General features: G+C 39.9%; 2 protein-coding genes across 3 annotated transcripts; one reads left to right on the top strand and one right to left on the bottom strand.

Annotated features, from left to right (window-relative positions):
* The first annotated feature begins 635 nt into the window (after positions 1-635).
* Positions 636-6,965, top strand: myh6 (myosin, heavy chain 6, cardiac muscle, alpha). The gene has a single exon (XM_058379733.1). It carries the CDS (start codon positions 636-638, stop codon positions 6,438-6,440), a length of 5,805 nt encoding a protein of 1,934 aa, XP_058235716.1. The 3' UTR covers positions 6,441-6,965.
* A 601-nt stretch (positions 6,966-7,566) lies between these two features.
* slc25a29 (solute carrier family 25 member 29) lies at positions 7,567-21,696 on the bottom strand. 2 transcript variants are annotated; one of them, XM_058379746.1, is made up of 5 exons: positions 21,305-21,696; positions 17,021-17,251; positions 10,545-10,588; positions 10,209-10,292; positions 7,567-9,950 (listed from the first exon to the last, which is right to left on the bottom strand). In XM_058379746.1, exons 2-5 carry the CDS (start codon positions 17,046-17,048, stop codon positions 9,183-9,185), a joined length of 924 nt encoding a protein of 307 aa, XP_058235729.1. In that variant the 5' UTR covers positions 17,049-17,251; positions 21,305-21,696; the 3' UTR covers positions 7,567-9,182. The 2 variants fall into 2 exon arrangements, with proteins under 2 accessions (XP_058235729.1, XP_058235728.1); XM_058379745.1 differs by lacking the exon at positions 17,021-17,251.
* Between the last annotated feature and the right edge of the window lie 758 nt (positions 21,697-22,454).

Raw genomic sequence — 22,454 nt, 5'->3', positions numbered from 1 at the left:
AGGAACATTAGACTAAGGAGCATAAGCTGATATTTATCCATCAGTGCTATTTTGGGGCTGGAGTTAAAGAGGGATGGGGCAAGACAGTCTGTTCCATGATAGAGGAAGAGGTGTCAGTGGAATCTATCACTGAAACCTTTGATAAAGAAAGTGGTTTGCTAGCATGCCAAGATAATAGTACTCGAGTTGTATTAAAATCCGAAACTGATCTCCTTATTAGGTCATCGCTATTGCAATGTAAATGGTAGATTAAAATGTAATATTTTGTACATACACGTATATATGGACTATAAAAGATACTCAAACTGCAGTGCAAAAATTAATAGTGATAGAATTACCAGTTGAAACTGCCAAATGGTGGACCAGATGAGACTATAGAATAGGTGAGAGCTGTCCTAATAAGGACAGTACCACCTAAAGGTCTTTTTCCTGCCCCTCCACCCCCACGCCACTTAAAGTCTTGATAAACATGTCCTTTGTTGTTAAGGCTTGTCCAAGATGCCTGCAGACATATCCATATTTGGAACTTAGTCATCGTTTATAAAGAGAGTGTGGCACCAGTGTACTGCAGTTCCTGATCCCAACCAACACTGTCCACTGATTCCCACAGCACCTGTGGAACTCAAGAGATCACAATGGGTGATGCTATCATGGCAGAATTTGGTAAAGCAGCTCCTTTCCTGAGGAAGTCGGACAAAGAACGGCTTGAAGCTCAAACTAGACCTTTTGACATCAAAACTGAATGTTTTGTAGTGGATGACAAAGTGGAATATGTGAAAGGACAAATAATCAGCAAGGAAGATGGGAAAGCAACTGTGAAGACAGAGGATGGAAGGACAGTAACTGTTAAAGAGACAGATGTTCATCCCCAGAACCCACCCAAATTTGATAAAATCGAAGATATGGCAATGTTCACGTTCCTACATGAGCCTGCAGTGCTGTTTAACCTCAAAGAGCGCTATGCAGCATGGATGATTTATACCTATTCAGGGCTGTTTTGTGTGACAGTCAACCCTTATAAATGGTTGCCTGTGTATGATGCAGAAGTAGTTGCTGCCTACCGAGGTAAGAAAAGATCTGAAGCTCCTCCGCATATCTTTTCCATCTCAGATAATGCTTATCAATACATGCTAACGGACAGGGAAAATCAGTCCATCCTCATCACCGGAGAATCTGGTGCTGGTAAGACTGTTAACACGAAGAGAGTAATCCAATATTTTGCAAGTATTGCAGCTGCTGGTGGAGCAAGTGGGGGAAAGAAGGACTCTAACAAAGGGACACTGGAAGATCAAATCATCCAGGCTAACCCTGCACTAGAGGCTTTTGGCAATGCCAAAACATTGAGAAATGACAACTCATCCCGCTTTGGAAAGTTCATTCGCATTCATTTTGGAACAAGTGGTAAACTTTCTTCAGCTGACATTGAAACATACCTGCTGGAAAAATCACGAGTGACCTTTCAGCTAAAGGCAGAAAGGAACTATCACATCTTTTACCAGATATTGACCAATGCAAAGCCTGAGCTGCTGGATATGCTGCTGATTACAAATAATCCATATGATTACTCTTACATCTCCCAAGGAGAAGTAAGTGTTCCCTCCATAAATGATAGTGAAGAGTTAATGGCCACTGATAATGCCTTTGATGTGCTTGGCTTCACCCCAGATGAGAAGATGGGAGTCTACAAACTCACAGGAGCCATCATGCATTATGGCAACATGAAATTTAAGCAGAAACAGCGAGAAGAACAGGCAGAACCAGATGGCACTGAAGCTGCTGATAAGTCAGCCTACTTAATGGGGCTGAACTCTGCTGATCTCCTTAAAGGACTCTGTCATCCAAGGGTTAAGGTAGGCAATGAATATGTCACAAAAGGCCAAGGTGTTGATCAAGTATACTACTCAATTGGTGCACTGGCAAAGTCAGTGTATGAAAAGATGTTCAGCTGGATGGTGGTCAGAATCAACCAGTCCTTAGACACCAAGCAGCATCGACAATATTTCATTGGTGTGTTAGATATTGCTGGATTTGAAATATTTGATTTTAACACATTCGAGCAGCTCTGCATCAATTTCACAAATGAAAAACTGCAACAGTTTTTTAATCACCACATGTTTGTCTTGGAGCAAGAAGAGTACAAAAAAGAAGGAATAGAGTGGGAATTCATTGACTTTGGGATGGACTTGCAAGCCTGTATTGATCTGATTGAGAAACCTCTTGGAATCATGTCTATTCTTGAGGAAGAGTGCATGTTTCCAAAAGCAAGCGACCAGACTTTCAAGGCAAAGCTTTATGATAATCACTTGGGCAAATCGAGCATGTTCCAGAAGCCCCGAGCTATCAAAGGCAAGGCAGAGGCACACTTTGCACTGGTTCACTATGCTGGCACTGTTGATTACAATATTGCTGGCTGGCTTGTTAAAAACAAAGATCCACTAAATGAAACAGTGGTTGGACTGTATCAAAAATCATCGCTCAAGCTTCTAAGCAATCTTTTTTCCAGCTATGCAGGAGCAGCTGAATCAGGTGGAAAAGGTGGTAAGAAGAAGGGGTCATCTTTTCAGACTGTATCAGCCCTCCACAGAGAAAACCTTAACAAACTGATGACAAATCTCAAAACCACTCATCCACATTTTGTTCGGTGTTTGATTCCCAATGAGACCAAGACTCCTGGAGCTATGGATAACTGCCTTGTGATGCACCAGCTTCGCTGTAACGGTGTACTGGAAGGCATCCGAATTTGCAGGAAAGGATTTCCCAACAGGGTACTCTATGGTGACTTCAAACAGAGGTACAGAATTCTGAATGCATCTGCTATCCCAGAAGGCCAGTTTATTGAAAACAAAAAGAGTGCCGAGAAGCTACTGGGATCACTCGACATTGACCATACACAGTATAAGTTTGGTCACACAAAGGTTTTCTTCAAAGCTGGTCTGCTGGGTTTACTGGAAGAAATGAGGGATGAACAACTTGCCCGGATCATTACCAGGATACAAGCTAATGCTCGAGCTTTGTTAATGAGAGCAGAATATCAAAAATTAGTAGAACGCAGAGATGCACTAATGGTTGTTCAGTGGAACCTTCGCTCCTTCCTAAGTGTGAAAAACTGGCCTTGGATGAAATTGTTCTTTAAAATAAAGCCTCTTCTCAAGAGTGCTGAGGCTGAGAAAGAGATGGCAAATATGAAAGATGAATTCAACAAAATAAAAGAGGCTCTTGATAAATCTGAAAACCGAAGAAAAGAGCTGGAGGAGAAAATGGTCACGCTTCTTCAAGAAAAGAATGATTTACTTCTCCAGGTGCAGTCAGAGCAAGATACACTGACAGATGCAGAAGAGCGTTGTGAACAGCTGATAAAGAGCAAAATCCAGCTGGAAGCTAAAGTTAAAGAGATGACTGAGCGGATTGAAGATGAAGAAGAGATCAATGCTGAACTCACAGCCAAAAAGCGTAAGCTGGAAGATGAATGCTCTGAGCTAAAGAAAGACATTGATGACCTTGAGTTAACTCTAGCCAAAGTTGAGAAAGAAAAACATGCTATTGAGAATAAAGTGAAAAACCTCACTGAGGAAATGGCCTCCCAAGATGAGATCATAATGAAGCTCACAAAAGAGAAAAAAGCTCTCCAGGAGGCTCAGCAGCAGGCACTAGATGATCTGCAGAGTGAAGAAGATAAAGCAAACACATTGGCAAAAGCTAAAGCTAAGCTTGAGCAGCAGGTAGATGATCTTGAAGGCACCCTAGAACAAGAAAAAAAAGTTAGGATGGATCTTGAACGTGCCAAGAGAAAACTGGAAGGCGACCTCAAGCTGATTCAAGAGAATGTAATGGATTTAGAGAATGATAAGCAGCAGCAAGAGGAGAAACTGAAGAAGAAAGATTTTGAAATAAATCAACTGAATGGAAAGATTGAGAATGAGCAATTAGCTGTAGTGCAACTGCAAAAAAAATTAAAAGAAAGCCAAGCTCGTATAGAGGAACTAGAGGAGGAGCTAGATGCTGAACGTGCAGCCAGAGCAAAGGTGGAAAAACAGCGAAGTGATCTTTCTCGTGAGTTAGAAGACATTAGTGAACGGCTCGAGGAGGCAGGTGGAGCCACATCTGCTCAAGTGGAGCTCAACAAGAAAAGAGAATCTGAGTTTCAGAGGTTACGCAGGGATCTTGAGGAATCTACACTGCAGCACGAAGCCACTTCTGCTGCCCTGAGAAAAAAGCATGCAGATAGTGTGGCTGAACTTGGTGAACAAATTGACAATCTACAACGAGTCAAACAAAAGTTAGAGAAAGAAAAGACAGAGCTGAAGTTGGAAATGGATGACCTGGCCTCAAACATGGAGAGCATTGTGAAAGCAAAGGTGAATCTTGAAAAGATGTGTCGCTCCTTGGAGGATCAGATGAATGAACATAGGTCCAAGGCTGAAGAGGCTCAGAAAGCTCTAAACGATTTCTCCACTCAAAGAGCCAAACTGCTAACAGAAAATGGGGAACTTGGGCGTCAGCTGGAGGAAAAAGAATGCCTTATCTCTCAACTCACAAGAGGAAAAAGTTCCTACACCCAACAATTAGAGGACCTGAGAAGGCAACATGAAGAAGAAGTCAAAGCAAAGAACGCACTTGCTCATGCAGTGCAGTCGTCTCGCCATGACTGTGATTTGCTGAGGGAGCAGATTGAGGAGGAGCAGGAGGCTAAAGCAGAGCTTCAGCGGGCACTGTCCAAGGCAAACTCTGAAGTTGCAACATGGCGAGCTAAGTATGAGACAGACGGCATTCAGAGAACAGAGGAACTGGAAGAGGCCAAGAAAAAACTTGTTCAAAGGCTACAAGAGGCAGAGGAGGCAGTAGAGGCAGTTAATGCAAAGTGTTCCTCTCTTGAAAAAACTAAACATCGTCTGCAAAATGAGATTGAAGACCTCATGCTGGATCTTGAACGGTCAAATGCTGCATCTGCGGCTCTGGACAAGAAACAACGTGCCTTTGATAAGGTCATAGCTGAATGGAAGCAAAAGTATGAAGAGTCACAGTGTGAGTTGGAAGCATCGCAGAAGGAAGCACGAAATCTGAGCACTGAACTCTTCAAACTTAAAAATGCTTATGAAGAAACTCTTGATCAACTTGAGACCTTCAAAAGGGAGAACAAGAATCTGCAAGAAGAAATATCAGACCTGACAGATCAGCTTGGTGAAGGAGGTAAGAGTGTTCATGAGCTGGAGAAACTCAGGAAACAATTAGAACAAGAGAAGGCAGAGCTGCAGTCTGCCCTGGAGGAAGCGGAGGCTGCGGTAGAACACGAGGAAAGCAAGATCCTACGTGCCCAACTTGAGTTCAATCAGGTAAAGGCAGACATTGAAAGAAAGATGGCAGAGAAAGACGAGGAGATGGAACAGGCAAAGAGGAACTACCAACGAATGGTAGAAACGTTACAGAGTTCTCTTGAGTCAGAAACAAGAAGCCGTAATGAAGCACTAAGGATTAAGAAAAAGATGGAGGGAGATTTAAATGAGATGGAAATTCAGCTAAGTCAAGCCAACAGACAGGCAGCTGATGCACAAAAACAACTTAAGATGGTCCAGTCATATTTAAAGGACACTCAGCTTCAACTGGATGATACTGTTCATAATAATGAAGATCTCAAAGAGAACACTGCCCTGTTAGAACGGAGAAATAACCTCATTCAGGCAGAGCTTGAGGAGCTAAGGGCAATGTTGGAACAAGCTGAGAGGGGGCGTAAGCTGGCTGAGCAAGAACTTACAGATGCAACAGAGAGGATGCAGCTACTGCATTCTCAAAACACCAGCCTGATCAACCAAAAGAAGAAGCATGAGGCTGATTTGCTACAGCTACAGGGTGAGATGGAAGAGTTGGTACAAGAGAACCGGAATGCTGAGGAGAAAGCAAAAAAGGCAATAACTGACGCGGCTATGATGGCAGAGGAGCTGAAGAAAGAGCAGGACACCAGCGCTCATCTTGAGAGAATGAAGAAAAACATGGAGCAAACGATCAAAGACTTGCAGCACCGGCTAGATGAAGCCGAACAAATAGCTATGAAGGGGGGAAAGAAACAGCTTCAGAAACTGGAAGCTCGCATCCGTGAACTTGAGAATGAATTGGAAGCAGAACAAAAGCGAGGTACAGAATCTGTAAAGGGGATTCGCAAGTATGAGCGCCGCATTAAGGAACTCACCTATCAGACTGAAGAAGATCGGAAGAATATGGCAAGACTCCAGGATTTGGTTGACAAGCTACAGCTCAAAGTGAAGTCCTACAAGCGCTCAGCTGAGGAAGCAGAAGAGCAAGCAAATACCAACTTGGCCAAGTTAAGAAAACTACAGCACGAGCTTGAAGAGGCAGAGGAGCGTGCAGATATTGCCGAATCCCAAGTGAACAAGCTCCGTGCAAAAACTAGGGATGGTGTGACTGGTAAAAAATCCCAGGATGAGTAAGAGCAAGACCCAAAACGTGGATATTACTCAGTGTGTTGCTAGTTTAGTTTAACCTCAATCATCTGAAATTATTAATTAGATTTTCAACATTTTGATTATGTTTAATAACAATATATTTAACAATTTAATATTTGTTCAAAATTGTTGCTTTTTAGAAACTGCATGCATGCATTTTGTGATTAAATACCATTAAACATTTTAATTAAAGCCAATGAATTATTGATATTTTATCACTGATTAATCATGTCATTAAATACAACCAACATACTTTAATAGTTTTGTAGAAGTAAACATTACATTGTTCCACTTCTGTGTCACTTATTTATTTCTAGTTTCTTAATGAATCGGCATAACTTACCTAGACTATCTGGGTCAGCTTTTCTACCATTCAGCAAAAAATGCTTAGTAAAAATTACTTCACCTGATTAGTCAATAAAATAAATCAAATCTAGATATGATAAGCGACTGACGCCTTAAAACATCTTCCAAAATCTCTTATAACAGCAACTAATACAGAGAAAAGGTTAATTATAATCATATATTTAATCAATAACCAAATAATACAACCATATGACCAAATATCTTAGCAGATTTATAAGGTTTCCTTATTTCCTTTTAAAATGCTCATAAAATGTCTGAAAGGTAATACAATTGATTATGTTTTATTATTATTGATAAATATATTATTACTTCATTATTATTTGATTGAATAATTGATGAATCATTGAAAAAAATATTTTACTTTTTAAAGCTCAGGTTTTAATGGAACACATTATTTGTACATAAGAACAGCATACAGGTAATGGCCTAATGAATGAGTTTATTATAATTAACAGTAGACTATGCTGATAACCCACTTTAGTGCAGGTTCCACTAACTGCCATAGAGTTTAAATACAAACATAATCAGTAGAAAGTTTACCTCTGACAATCTCCAATTTTACATACGGTTCCCACGGCTTTGGATCAGCTTTTTAATGTACACACGTTGTAAGAAATAAAATACCTTTATACAGTAGTACTGAGGCAAATGACGTATCAGTTAGGCAAGACACAGCATTTGCTTGTAACACACAGACTCGTACTGATGTATTGATTGAAAAAATAAAAATAAAATAAACATGCTGTTACCACAGTGACTGTGGTTATGTACAGAGACCAAGAAGTCTTACATACAAATAACACAGAGTATACAAAAAAAAAACCTCCAAAAGCATCCATTTTGAATGGTAAAGACAGTCTGTGCAATTTGTTGCATGTAAAAGACATGGATTCTTAAATTTTATAAATTTTTCAGAAATCCTTCTCTTTAACCTGCAAGAAATCACAGACCATGTTTGATAATGAGTTTCTACTTTTCTACAGTTACTTCCACGCCCCCCTGGTGAGCCACAGAGGTATTGCAGAAGAGCCTTGGCCTAAGTTAACTCAATCAAATTAAAATATTAAATTAAAATAATTAAAATACACTTACTCTCAGAGCAATATTGTTCTGATTTTCCCCCAGTTATATTGGTTTGGAATATATCAAAATTTTATTTTTCACTATAGTGAGGTGAGACTGTATTGCTACTTTATGATCAGTGTCAGTCACCAATTATTATCCTATTCCAAAATGGACCTGACTGCATTACGACTAGAGACTCAAAGTCACAAGAAAACTCGTAAGTACAGAGACGAGATCTTGTTCATGAAACACTGATACTATGCACGTTACACAGCGTCCATTAACAAGTATGGTTGTTTTCCCATTTTTGTGAGAAGATGGGAAGTCTGATGGCTCTCATGAGGCTCACCTGATTCTTCCAGTTATGTGACACTGTGAAAACATTACTCTCTGTTTCCAAACTTGAACATTCAGACTATTTTGACTGACTTTGTTAATTGGCCTACTTGGCAGGCATTTTTAGCCATTTGGACTCTAGCAGGGGAAAGCAGTTCTTTCATGTGCAAAACTAAAAAGGATTCAGATACAGAATCATCATTTCACCCTCACCAGAATATGATTTGTACATTTTACAGTAGTACACATAATGCCAATGGAACCCTTGCTACTGTTAATAAATGAGGCCAATTTGTGCAAAGAGACAATCTATTTGATTATACATACAGTATTTATCTACATTAGATCATTCTATATAAAAATAAGGGGCTGTGCAGCTTTTGCTGTTATTTTTTGTGTGTGGGGGGGGTTATGCCTCTAAAGATTACTAAGCTGTGCATTAGCAGTTTTATATTATGGAAAGGAGAGACATTGTTTTGTTTTTGTTACAAGCCCATGCTCTACAGTCAGTTAAAAAAACCCTAAAGTGCACTTTTCCATATGTATTTCACATTTATGAACTACTTTACCTCAAGAAGTAGTTTTTACATTTGAATTCATTACAATTTAACAGATAATGAATAATGGAATAATAGGATGTTGTGGTTTTCTTTCACTACAGCAGTTGCTGCCTTTTCATTGCTTTGTGCAATACCAGCATCAGCAGAAGTACTCATGCAACAGTGGTTCTAGACAGTATTATTAAAATTTCTACCATCAGATATTCATACAAGGAAACTTTTTTTTTATAGGAATATTCAATCAAAATCCCTTTGTTAAGAACCCTTCCAATTCACGCTATAATATCTTGAATATATTATATATATATATATATAATTTCTACAGATTGGTTGGTGGGCAATTCACCAACAGAGGGCAGCTGCATCTCAGCCCTGGCTTTCGCATTAAAAACAGAGGCATTTACATGCTGGTAGGCTGTGCTTGCTGCTGTAATGCAGCATGGTGTTGTGGGTCAGCTTCACAATCCTTGGGAGCTTCCTCTCGCCGTACATACATGAGGAAGAGTGTTACGGTAGCGAAAGTAGCTGCATTAACAGGAAAAGCTCGTAGCAGAGTGGATGTGAGGCCTCTTGTAAACACACGCCAGCCCTCTTTCTCTAAGCTCTTGCGTGTGCAATCCATGATGCCACTGTACTGGAATTTTCCTCCAACACCATCTGCCTGGAGCCGAGACTTAATCACATCCACAGGATATGTAGAAAGCCATGAGGCAATGCCTGACATACCACCAGCAAACATCAGTTTAGGGATCATGTACGAGTCATCTGGCTCACAGCCCAGTGAACGTGTTAATACATCATAGACTAGGAAGTACACTCCGAAGGCAGGCGTCTCTCGAATGAGGGTGGTCACCATGCCCCTGTTGACGCCCCGCACGCCCTCACGCTGGTATATACGGGCCAGGCAGTCCAATGAGTTTTTGTACACCTTGAGAGTGGACTTCTTCTTTTCACCAGTGCCTTGCATTTGCATGCGTGTCTTGGCCAGTTCCATTGGGCAACAAATAACACACTGGATGGTTCCAGCAGCTGCTCCTGCTAAGAACTGGTTTGTGGGAGTGTCTCGTCCCAGCAGACGCATTGTGTTGCCTTGCACACCAAAGACAATGGCGTTGATGAAAGTCAGGCCCATCATAGGAGAACCAATGCCTTTGTACAGACCAAATATCTGTAGGGAACCATAGCTGTTAGTGTATAACATCATCACCCATTTCATTGTCATGGCTACCTAGGTTATAGGTAGATTTAATGTAACTAATATATTTTTTGAAAATAACAACTATTTATACATTTTCCTCCAGCAAATTGGTTAATCAGGTTCATTTAAATGTAAAATGATTTACCATCCTATTTCTTTCACTGATTTGAATTTATACTATTAAAATAATAAAAATAAGCAAAGGAACACAAAGAAACTGGTACTGACTGATTCTTGCCGTATGATGGACTGGAAACAGTGAAATGTTCCCTTGTACAAAGGCTTGTGCACATTTTGCACTTGAAGCCTGACCTATAAAAGACAAAGCATGGTTTTACAGAAACTTAAAGTAAAACTATCATACAAATATTAACAGCAACTTTAGAAAAGTGGAACTAACTGTAAACACAAAGGCACCATTAAATGCAAAGCCCATAGCTCATGACTACTATGAGGAAGGATTTCTTGTGGGTTGCCAATGTTTGTTCATTACAGGCCACAAAGCAAACATGAAATATGAAATATAAAGTAAAATGAACATGGTATATAAACCAATGTACTTACTTTTACAGTGTCAAAAGGATGTCCTACTAGAACCCCAGCAGCACCTGAGGAGTGGAAATGCAATCTGGTATAATTAGGCCTATCTACAGAAATATCGTTAAAGTACGTCTAACACTTGTGGGGTTTTTAAAGTGTGTTATACTGGCAAATTTACAAGATTGAGGGACATTTATTAAAGTATGACCACCATTTGGATTGCAATGACAAAAACGTGTGCAATTCTTAATAATTATTAACCTTTTGCTAATATTGAATGAACATAATAAAAACACTCCAGGAAAAAATACAGCTACACTGGACACAGTGTGGATGTTTTCCATTTTACAGGAGTAGAGTAGGATCGGGTTGGAAATGGTTTTTCTGAATATTCCTAGGCACGTCCATGAACAAGAAACATTTAAGGATTCGTGCATATACACCACCAGAGAGAATTATGGGGTATATCTCATCAAACCGATTTTGACAGGTCTGACAGCCAATCAGAATCGTCCACGTCACAATGTCCCGCCCCCTTTCAACCAATCAGAATCGTCCATGTCACAATGTCCCGCCCCTTTTCAACCAATCCGAAAAACATATCCGTCACATTATCCCGCTTCCTTTTCAACCAATCAGAAAAACGTATCCGACACAATATCCCGCCCCCCTTTCATCCGATGAGGTTGATTGATGGGGTGGGGTTACATATTCCCTTAGTCATCAGAATCTTAATCACACAAACACACACACGCATTTTAAAAAAATGTTTTATAAATCGTTGGGTCTCCCTGAACATGACACACACACACACACCTACGCGCACAAACCGTCAGTATGTGACACATCTACGTACATAAGCATGTTTTCTACTGATATGGCATATTGAATAAGTTAATGTCCAGAATATTCCCTTAGTCATCGTTGGGTTTTCCTGAACATGTCACACACACACACACACACACACACGTGCACAAACCGTCAGTACATGACACACCAATTTTCTCCCCTTGAAATATTTTATGTTGTACAGAATATCGTAGATTCATTGAGCACAACTATGGCTACTTGTCCTGGTGCACCTAAAAAACAGAAATCTACTATGGGTAGATTTTCAGACATCTTAGAATGCGAAAATGTTCAATACTGGACATTATCAGAAGACTGCACAGTCTGTTCTTATTTCAATGTAGATTCAGTAGACGTAACGCTTTTCAAGCTATCGGTACCGGGGCGAATTCACTGCAGCAATGCCACGGAGATGGTGACTTTTGACCTGAGTGACTGGGTCAAGTTTCGTAAACAGTGTAAAGACTTTGACTACATCATTCGGATGGATTTCTTTTCACCGATGGCCTACAAACGGAAATGGAAAAACTATACATCTCCGCATCTGACATACCGCATCAGAGCAACAAATTTCTCCAAGAATCAAGTCTCACTACATATTTCTACCACCGCTAAGGCCAAAGCCTACACATCTGAAGACGGAGAGATCTGTGAAATGAGGTTTGAACGTGCCAGCTGGCATGATCTAGATCAGTACTTTAATCAAATCAGCAAATCATTCGAAAAAGTGGCGAGAATCAAAGAAATGGAAGCATTACGTGTAAAACTAGAGGAACTTTTCTGATTCAATAGTCTTTCAAGACTGAACAGAAACCACACCTTCTACTGACTCTGACCCTGACTAAATTTTCTGTTGTAAAAACATCTGATCATCTGAGAACGAAATGTCTCAAGAATTCAACCCCTTCTTCTACACCCCGTTCGCTTCCGATGGTGATGCGTCCTGTTCTGGTTGTAAAGACGCTGATGGAAACATCGCTGATTCCTTAGGAAAAAGAAATCTAACCTATCTGTCTACGAACGATGAAGCTGACGGGTGTATTTCTACCACTGTTCTGGCTATCATCCACGCTGTGGTGGGTGAACTGCTGGACAGGATCATCGACCAAGATCTCAAAGACAACTGTAACGGTTGCGCGATCGATCACCCGAGCCAACTCCAACACTCGTGCCTTTTCGATCCTGTACAATACTACTTGCATATGAACTCCCACAGATTGATGAAAAAGCTGTTTAAACCTTGGTTGAAATAGGCTGTGGCTAAAGGACTGAAAATGTGCGGTGTCAAAAAAAACTCCATCCTTAGAAAAAATTCAGGGTATCGCAGAAGCTACCATATGCGACTGGAAAGATGAACCCTCCATTATACGCCATCCGATCCCGGATCATATGGCCGTGTTGAGAGTTTGCAAAGAGCTATCGTTGAGAAAACGGGTAAAAGAGTTAATGATGTAGAGATAAAAAATTGGTTAGCCGAGCAGGATGCTTACACTCGTCATAAACCTGTGTCTACAAAGTTTAAAAGAAATACTGTTTTCGTGAAACACATCGATGAACAATGGCAAGCTGATTTAGTAGATATGAGTAACCTGTCAGACATTAATGACAATGTGAAATGTTTGATAACGTGTATAGATATTTTATCCAAATATGCTTGGGTGCGTGTGTTACGAAACAAGACCGCTGATGAAGTAACTAAAGCTTTTGAGTCCATTCTAAAGGAAGGTAGAACCCCTAAGAACCTACAAACTGATCAAGGGAAGCAGTTTTTTAACAAGAAGTTTCAGAATTTAATGAAAAAACACGACATTATTCATTTCGCCACGGGTACAGGGCAAAAAGCAGCGGTGTGTGAGAGGTTCAACAGAACACTAAAGACCAAAATGTGGAGATATTTTACCACATTTAACACGAGGAAATACACAGACGTTGTACAAGGTCTGGTTCATGGTTACAACCACAATTATCATTCCAGCATCAGAATGAAGCCAGCCGAGGTCAACGAAGCCAATTCTTTCACGATATTTAAAACTCTTTACGGGTTATGCTCATCGAAAATGAAGAAAATAGAGAAAATAAAATTCAAATATAAAATAGGTGACGTAGTTAGAATTTCCAGATCAAAAGGACAGTTTGAAAAAGGATACGAACAAAATTTTACGGATGAATATTTTACAGTTTCTGAACGGATACCGAGAGATCCCCTGGTATATAAACTGCAAGACTGTGACAGGGAAAAATTGATGGGACATTTTATGAGCCTGAGATACAAAAGATTATTATTGGAAAAGACAAGACATTCAAAATTGAGAAAATCCTGTCAGAAAAGACTCTAAACCGGAAAAAGGTATGTCTGGTGAAATGGCTTAATTGGCCCCGGAAATTCAATTCCTGGATTCCGGCTGAAGCAGTAGTGAACATCGCACGATAGAATTTAAAGATCACGACACGAACACAACTTCTAACTATATTCATTAAGTCATGGATGAGTGCGGATTCTTTGTGACTCTTCCGAGCAATGCGTCTACGGACATTTACCCTGCTAATAAGATCTCACACTACACTACTAAACTAGCCAAACCAATTGATCTGAAAGGAGACTGGGAAGTCTCACTCACGGAGGTTCAATATGTCCATAGTTGGCACTCAGTAACCCAGAAAGAATGTCAATTTCATGTGGTTCTGTTGAACAGATCAAAGAAAATAAAATACTACGTCTGTCACATCACTAAAGCGTATTACGAAAGTACTGAAAACCTGGTTAGTGAAATCAACCAAACAATGAGAAACCATAATATCGACATGGAGTTATCCTATAACCCCATAAAAAATAAAATACGTATGGTATGCCAATTATCGTACACATTCAGCGCTAATAGAAACCTGGCCTATATGCTGGGTCTACCCCCAGACGGTATGTTAACGTTTGAAGCTCCAGAAGCACCCAACCCTGTTGATATTCGTGCAGGTTTTTACACCATGTATGTGTATAGTGACATCACAGAGTATCAAAGAGTCAGTGACAGCTTTGCCCCATTACTGAGATGCGTACAAATAACGCGGGGAAAAAAATAAAATAGTTAGTATAGCGTATGATAAGCAACACTACACACGTGTAACTAAGGACTATAGAATACGTAACCTTCAGGAGATAAACTTATAACGTCTATGTTTTATCAGTAGAAACATACTTATATATGTTTATGTGCGTAGGTGTGTCACGTACAGGGGGTTTGTGCACGTGTGTGTGTGTCACGTACTGACGGTTTGTGCACGTGTGTGTGTGTGTGTGAGATTAAGATTCTGATGACTAAGGGAATATGTAACCCCACCCCATCAATCATCGGATGAAAGGGAGGTGGGATATTGTGTCGGATACGTTTTTCTGATTGGTTGAAAAGGGGCGGGGCATTGTGACGTGGACGATTCTGATTGGTTGATAGGGGCGGGGCATTGTGACGTGGACGATTCTGATTGGCTGTCAGACCTGTCAAAATCGGTTTGATGAAATATACCTCATAATTCTCTCTCTACCACCTGCCTAATATTGTGTTGGTCCTCCTTTTGCTGCCAAAACAGCCCTGACCCGTCATGCACTGTGTATTCTGACACCTTTCTATCAGAACTAGCATTAACTTCTTCAGCAGTAGCTCATCTGTTGTATTGGATCACACGGGTCAGCCTTCACTCCCCACATGCATCAATGAACCTTGGCCATTCATGACCCTGTCACCGGTTCATCACTGTTCCTTCCTTGGACCACTTTTGATGGATACTGACCACTGCAGACCGGGAACACCCCACAAGAGCTGCAGTTTTGGAGATGCTCTGATCCAGTCTTTAGCCATCACAATTTGGCCCTTGTCAAATTCGCTCAAATCCTTACACTTGCCCATTTTTCCTGCTTCTAACATCAACTTTGAGGACAAAATGTTCACTTGCTCCCTAATATATCCCACCCACTAACAGGGGCCATGATGAGGAGATCATCAGTGTTATTAACCTGACCTGTCAGTGGTCATAATGTTATGCCTGATCAGTGTATAAAATCTGTCTTAAATACTGGAAAGCACCACTGAGTTTTTTGACTACTAATAGGATTGGTTTATGTTACATACTGTTTGTAAGATTAAGCCTTAATCAAACACCTCAACATTATTCTTTCCATTCATTTAAATCCAAACTGCTGCATTCAGACTGCAAACATAACCACCTAGTTATGACTGAAGGCATTTCAGCAAAACGAGGAAATAAAGCATTAGATTCACCACACATTCAGAATCCAGTAGACAGAAACAGTTCTGGTTGCAATGTATAACGTGGTATGTAAGAAAAATACCATACTCTCGAAATGTACACACACTCTTACTCTGTCTCTGTCTCTCTCTCTCTCTCTCTCTCTCTCTCTCTCTCTCTGTCTGTCAGCTCTAGAAGTTGGCCCTGCGCTCTGACTCCAGTTGGCTAACAAAGTTGGGGAAAGTAATTTCACTATACTATACTGTATAGTATATGTAACAACATCCCTCTCTCTTGCTCCCAACATCATTGCAATGAAAGCGGTCCTCTATATTCCACATCATCAGAAATGTAGAAATACATCTTCAAACTTTACATTCACAACCAATTGTGTTTATTCACATTATATCTAATTTGTCTGGACAATTTTTGGTTTTTACATATAGAAAATATTTCTGTCTTGTGTACAATATTGCTTGTTTCCTCAGCACGTACAGCACATCAATCAGCACAACCAGTCATTTTGAGTGTTAAAGTGTAAGTTTTGTAGTCGTCAGTGATGAAGCAGTTGTGGACACGGTACCAGGATGCCTGGGCAATTCCTGTGAACTGTGCCATATTAAATGAGCCATTAACGTTGTTTCAGGTTTAATGTTTAATGTTTCTGCAAATAATTTGATGCTGGGTCTGTTTTGTTTGCAAGCATCTTGGTCTTTGTGAGCAAATCATTAAGGTGAACAATTCAACATTGGTTACTGCCATACATGGAGTTCACTGTCCCACTGAGCTTACAGGGCTTACTGCAGCAAACTTGACTTTCCAGCTACCTTGCAGTAGCAATGTTAGCGCTGCATAATCAGGCTGTACATGGGGCAACTGTGCAAATCACTTAACTGAAATGACTCAGTTGTCACTGAAAAGCCTTAGGAATTTCATCTTTAATGACAAAAAAACAAAGATAGGTTGCTGCAACAAAATGTTCAGTTCATGGTATGAACAGAAGCCGTGCCTCTCAGGCCTGTGATGCTTGAGTTGTTGGGTTTGAGTCAGCTAAAAGCTGATTTATACTTGTAAGTACATTGTGTACGTATACGGAAGTTGGGCAATAAGTGTATCCTGCAATCATTCAGTAAGGCAGCTTTAATATCAGCCTGCATGCATTTGCTGCCACTGAGCTGCACTGTTACATTACTTTCCGATCATCAGAATGCTGTGATGGTAGTTAAATAATGAGAAGCAGCCACTGAGAGTACATCAGGGTCTATCTTGTATGTGAGGCAGTTGTACTAACCTCCGAATTCATTCAACATTTTTAAGGTGCTCATGCTTCCCATTTCTGAGGGTTTCAGCATTTCAGCAGCAGAGCCTTTTGCCCATTCCTGTTCCTGCCATGATAAAACAGCATGGGAGCTTACCTTTTCTTCCTAGGGGCTCCACAGACATGTCACCTGTTCACCTCACTTCCTGCTGTGACCATGCAGTGTCAGAGCAAGGATAATTATTAGTCAGCAGTATTTCCATAGCCTGCGAACTTTACGCATCGCTACGGGGAGTTAGGGCAAGGCTCTGTTCATGCTTTCTGAAGATGGTCCGGTCCCAAACAATTTGGGCATTAATCATTGCCCATCATCCAAAGCCATCCTGCCCTGAAATACAAGAGGTTGGGAAAGTTTACAAGACGTTATGAATACACAAAATTACTGAATTAGTTACTCTGCTTCCACAGTGCTCACACTGCTACAAGCCAACACAAATAACAGGCCTTGTGTCTGTTTTAAGGACACTGTCATCTGTGGTGAGAGTAGTAACAAATTCATAAGTTTTCCATTAAGGAATATGGGGCTGTGAGTGATTTCTTTTGCCCAGACTCAGCATGAAACGACAGTCTGAATGCAGCAGTTTGCTGCGCGTGTGCACACATCTGTGCGTCTTAATTTTACAGAATGACACAGCAGGCTGATGTTGGACACTGGTGTGCCATACATCCTTGTCAGACTCAGCATGCTTTAACATTTCGATCCATGTCAACAGTGTAACTTTCCAGGAAGCTAAAGTGGTTCCATTCACCAGACCTTAAACATTTGGCAGAATCTTTCAGTTCTTGCTATCGACAGAGCATAGCCTTTTCTGCTTATCCCAAGCTAATACACTAGTATACGACTCTTAGCATATTGGCTTGCAAAACCGCCTGAGAAGTAACATGTGTTCAATCTATCGTCACATAATAAAGGTGGATTTTGTCAGGAATAGCCTACGTTACCTGTGATTGAACTATTTGATACACAGTATTTCACCAAGAGCCTGTTAATGAACAACGCAATATGTGGTGGACTTTAACGATAGGAAAGCCTGCATTTGTTTTATAAGCTTCTACAGATTGTGCTAGAATACATCACATAAAATATTAACAATATATTATGAGTATGCTGTCTAGTAATTATCCAGTTGACGTTACCAACTGATATAGAGAAAATCAAAATGGAAAACTGAACCTAACTTAATACTTGAATCTTATCAACTTAAAGCTCAATCCCATAGGGCTTTATGCAAAAAAGGAGGGGTTTTTTTTTTTTTGGAAATTACTGTGGGAACAGCCTGGGGTGCTAACCAAATTGCATTTACTAAGAAATTGTGGAGAAAGGTTTCTGGGACAATTTTCTGTTGTTTAAATACATACTAATTATATAGCTCAAGTAATTGTAATATTCTGTATGTTTATCTTTCTAGGATATTTCCATAAACTGTTTTAGTAAGGTGTGGTGCCACTACAAGAAGAATTTAATCGCACCATGACCAGAGAGATAAATAGCATTTTTCTGAAATGTTTATTCCATCAGTTGATGTTTTGATGATTGTGGTGGAGTGGACTACCTAACACAACTCCCACGAATCTTCACTTGAGCTGAGAGCTGTCTGGCTAGAAAAGTTTCATCACAGGATAAAGGTGAGTTATGCTTCACTTTAAGTCAGAGGTATTCAAACTGTGGACTGTGTCCACAATTGCATGTGTCAAGTGTGGGATGGAAAAATACAAAAATTAAACATTTACATGACTGCATCAGGAGCTCCACATTTTAACATGAGATTACGCTGACAACAAAAAAAAAGTTCCTCAAATGTTTTGAACCCTCTGACGTGTACTGTATTACTGGAAGTCACTTCCTCTTTCAAAAATCTCACATTAGTAATGTTTCAGCTTGCCTTAACTTTCCCCACTTAAAAATACATCCTCTGTCAAGGCAAATGAAGGTAAACGTCTTGAGTTCATTAAGGCCTAAATAAAATCTGGCAATATCTGTACCGCTTATCCGATCTATACTCAGGTCACAGGGAGCCTGTGCCTACCTCAGATCTGCCAATGTGTTATAGTTAAATATGTTTATTTGAATGGCACCAAAATAATCAGGTAAAAATGTATAAAATCTATTAAAAGGCAAAACATTTTGAGTGCAAGTTTTCAAACACCTGGCCTCATGGGAACAGGTGTATTATACATACACATACAAGCTGTTATGATTGCTCGTGCTCTCCAAAACTGACCTCCCAAGCAGTCTCTACACCAATCAGCAAACACCGCAAAACTGGATCAGTCAAAGAATCAAATATGGGAAGGAAAAAAAACCTTATCAGCAGCATGTGATTTCAGTATTACTATATGCTAGGTTTACTGTGACTGTTACTCCGTGTATCCGCATACAGTGTTCTTGGGTAACACAAGACTCTTACAATTCTACTATTAAGGGCCAAAATAAATAACCTATTGTTATTCTACCTCTTCTTCATTGTCTTTTTCTTCTGTCTATGCCAGCCCATTAAACCGTCTTGTAAAAGATTGTGAAATTTGAATGAGACGGTCTGTCTAGCCTGACCTAATTTGGGGCCAACAATCTAGCACCACTATATAGGTCAAATGTGGGCATAATTTAGAAGTATGTTTATAATCAGAACTTTGAATCATGTGTAAAAACTAGACCTCCCTGGATTCCTTGGATCCTAGAGAGTTCAGAGCATTTTTAACACCCCTATCATGTTAATTTATGCTTAAATTAGAATTTCCATCATCTTGGAGGAGTTTTTCAATAATCCTCCTACAAATGTTGTAGACATCTGGCATGTCCATTTCAGAATAATCCTCGCAAGAGTTATCAAAAGAATTCTGAATACTCTGAACCTTTCGCCACGAATGGGCCTGACAGCAAAGCCACTAAACAGGACACAATGACTTCAATTCAATTCAATTCTTTTGTATAGCACTTTTAACAACTGATATTGTCTCAAAGCAGCTTTACCGACGTATAGAAACAGAGAAGAAAAAATGATAAAGTTTAAAGTTAAGTTACTGTTTTATCCCTAATTAGCAAGCCTGAGGCAACGGTGATGAGGAAAAACTCCCTGAGATAATATGAGGAAGAAAACTTATGAGGAACCAGGCTCAGAAGGGAACCTCATCCTCCTTTGGGTGGCACTAGTTCAATATAGACACTCATGCAATACCTTCGCACAGCAATAGAAAATGAAAGAATGCCTCTTCCGGACCAAATAAATGCCAAACCTCTAAGTGCCATGCTTTCTACTCATCCTATAAAGTTACATGAACTGTAGATGAACTATAACAACCTCTTAGTAATATTTATAAATTGACATTTTCCTATAATTCTCTGGAGCATGCTGAAGTGAAAACACACCAACATCATCTGACCAACATCATCCGCTTTCTACTCATCCTATAAAGTTACATGAACTGTAGATGAACTATAACAACCTCTTAGTTATATTTATAAATTGACAATTCCCTGGAGTATGCTGAAGTGAAAACACACCAACATCATCTGATATTCACGTGTACTTCCTGTTGACCATCTTGGATTTTGTCACAAAGAAATTTTTTCCACTACTTCTCCGAGAGATTATATCCAATTAACACTAAATCTAGCAATCATTTTCAGACCAACCTGCACAATAAAAGTTATGAAAAGGATTTCGAATACTAATAGTTTGGCCATTATCAGTGAACAAATCTGACAGCAAAGTCATCAAACAGGAAGTGAAGCTGTAGCTCAGCAACAATGTTGCCCAAAAGTTACAATAAATACTACAAATGCTGACATCTGCCATTATTGCCACTGCTCCTTCGCATTGTGTCCAAGCTTCACCGGATTTGGCTCACAGCATCTTGGCACCTTACACCACATGTCACAGCTATAGAATCATCTGCAGCAGCAATGCCATCCTGCTGCCAATTTGCTCATCTAGAGCTTTTCTCCTACGGTCAGAACTGTCAGTGGTCAGAACATACACATCATGTGAGAAAGTACAAATTACTACTGAATAACTTTTTCCTAAAGTTATAGCTCTGCTTTCCTGTAATTGCTTAGGCGATAATATTAATAATAGCAGCTGGGAGAGTCTGGGTTCTTGGCATCACGAAAATGCTGCTTGGAGTTTTATTACTATGATGATGATGATATAAAACAGCACGTGGCTGACATAAATAAACGAGTTAAAATAGAACAGATAAGCCAAACTCCCCTGGTATGACTATGTTCATGCCTGTGTGTGTGATTTTAACGAGATTAACTGTAGCTAACCTGTTAATTAGCCTCGAAAACGAGCTCGCGTGCTCACTAGTTAAGCACGCGCTGAATTGTGACAAGGAAGTCATTTTATGGCGCGAGCTAGTTCACCAGCTTTCCACCTACCTCCCAGGCAACCAGCAACGAAGTCCATCATTGTTCCTCAAACCAGTCTTCACACGTTGACAGCCTGAACGTGTTTAATTTTAAATATATATATATATATTTTTAAAGTTATTTACCAGAAAATAATAATTACAGAGGATAGAAACTAGCTGGAGGTTAGCGCGCTAAGTATATCTTTCTAGCTGTAATGTAGATCCCTGTCTCAGACCACGGAATTTAAATAGAGATTTTTTTTTCCTAAGTGATATGAAAGATCTGGGTAATAAAATGATCAGTAAGAAAGCTAAAAGACTTCAAACTACTGTGTGTTTGACTGACTCCTGTGTTGTAGTGGAAAAATCCGCCTCTCAGTCTCTCCCTGCCTGCCGGTTGTCTACTTGGGTTTCAGCCTAGCTGTCAGACCGGGAGGTGTGCTATGACGTCACGCGCGATAAAGCCCAGTTCGGCCAATGGCGACGTCCGGTTGAAAAACAATCCCACCGGACACGCCCCCTCTTGTGGTCGTGCCTCGACTTTCCTGGGTTGCATCAGTCTCTTCGGGTGTGTTTCAAATCGACCTAACTATAGAGTCATGACAGTCAAGTCACATCGACATTCCTCTACAAATATGCACTGCAGTGAAATGGCAACGCATTAACAACACAGTAATAAGGTACACAGAGTATTAAAGAAAGTGCAAAATGAACAATACATATACAGGTAAGTAGACAGGACAAATACAACCATGCTGTGTTGGAGAAATGGTTATTTATTTATGCCTAGATGTTTAGTTTTATATTATATTACATTTGGCAGACACCCTTACCCTGAGCAACTTCCATTTTATCAAATTTTTATACAACAGAGCAATTGAGTGTTAAGGGCCTTGCTCAAGGGCCCACCACTGAGCTACTACATCCCACGAATTATTTATTTCTTTTTTTTATACTGTCTCAACTGTAAATAGCTCTGGATAAATGCATCAGCCAAATGAGAGTGCCATCGTAAATGCACAGAATATTAAACAAAATAATGGTTCTAATGGTTGTGGTCCCAAAAAATCAAAATAAAATTACGAACAAAATTTGTAATTAATATTAAAAAAAAAATAAAAAAATTAAAATACCAATAACGTTTTTATTGTATGGCACATGCAGTAATAAAAAAATAT

Source organism: Hemibagrus wyckioides, linkage group LG25, assembly GCF_019097595.1.
Source record: "Hemibagrus wyckioides isolate EC202008001 linkage group LG25, SWU_Hwy_1.0, whole genome shotgun sequence".
Lineage (NCBI taxonomy): Eukaryota > Metazoa > Chordata > Actinopteri > Siluriformes > Bagridae > Hemibagrus > Hemibagrus wyckioides.
This window is presented reverse-complemented; position numbering and strand designations above follow the sequence as displayed.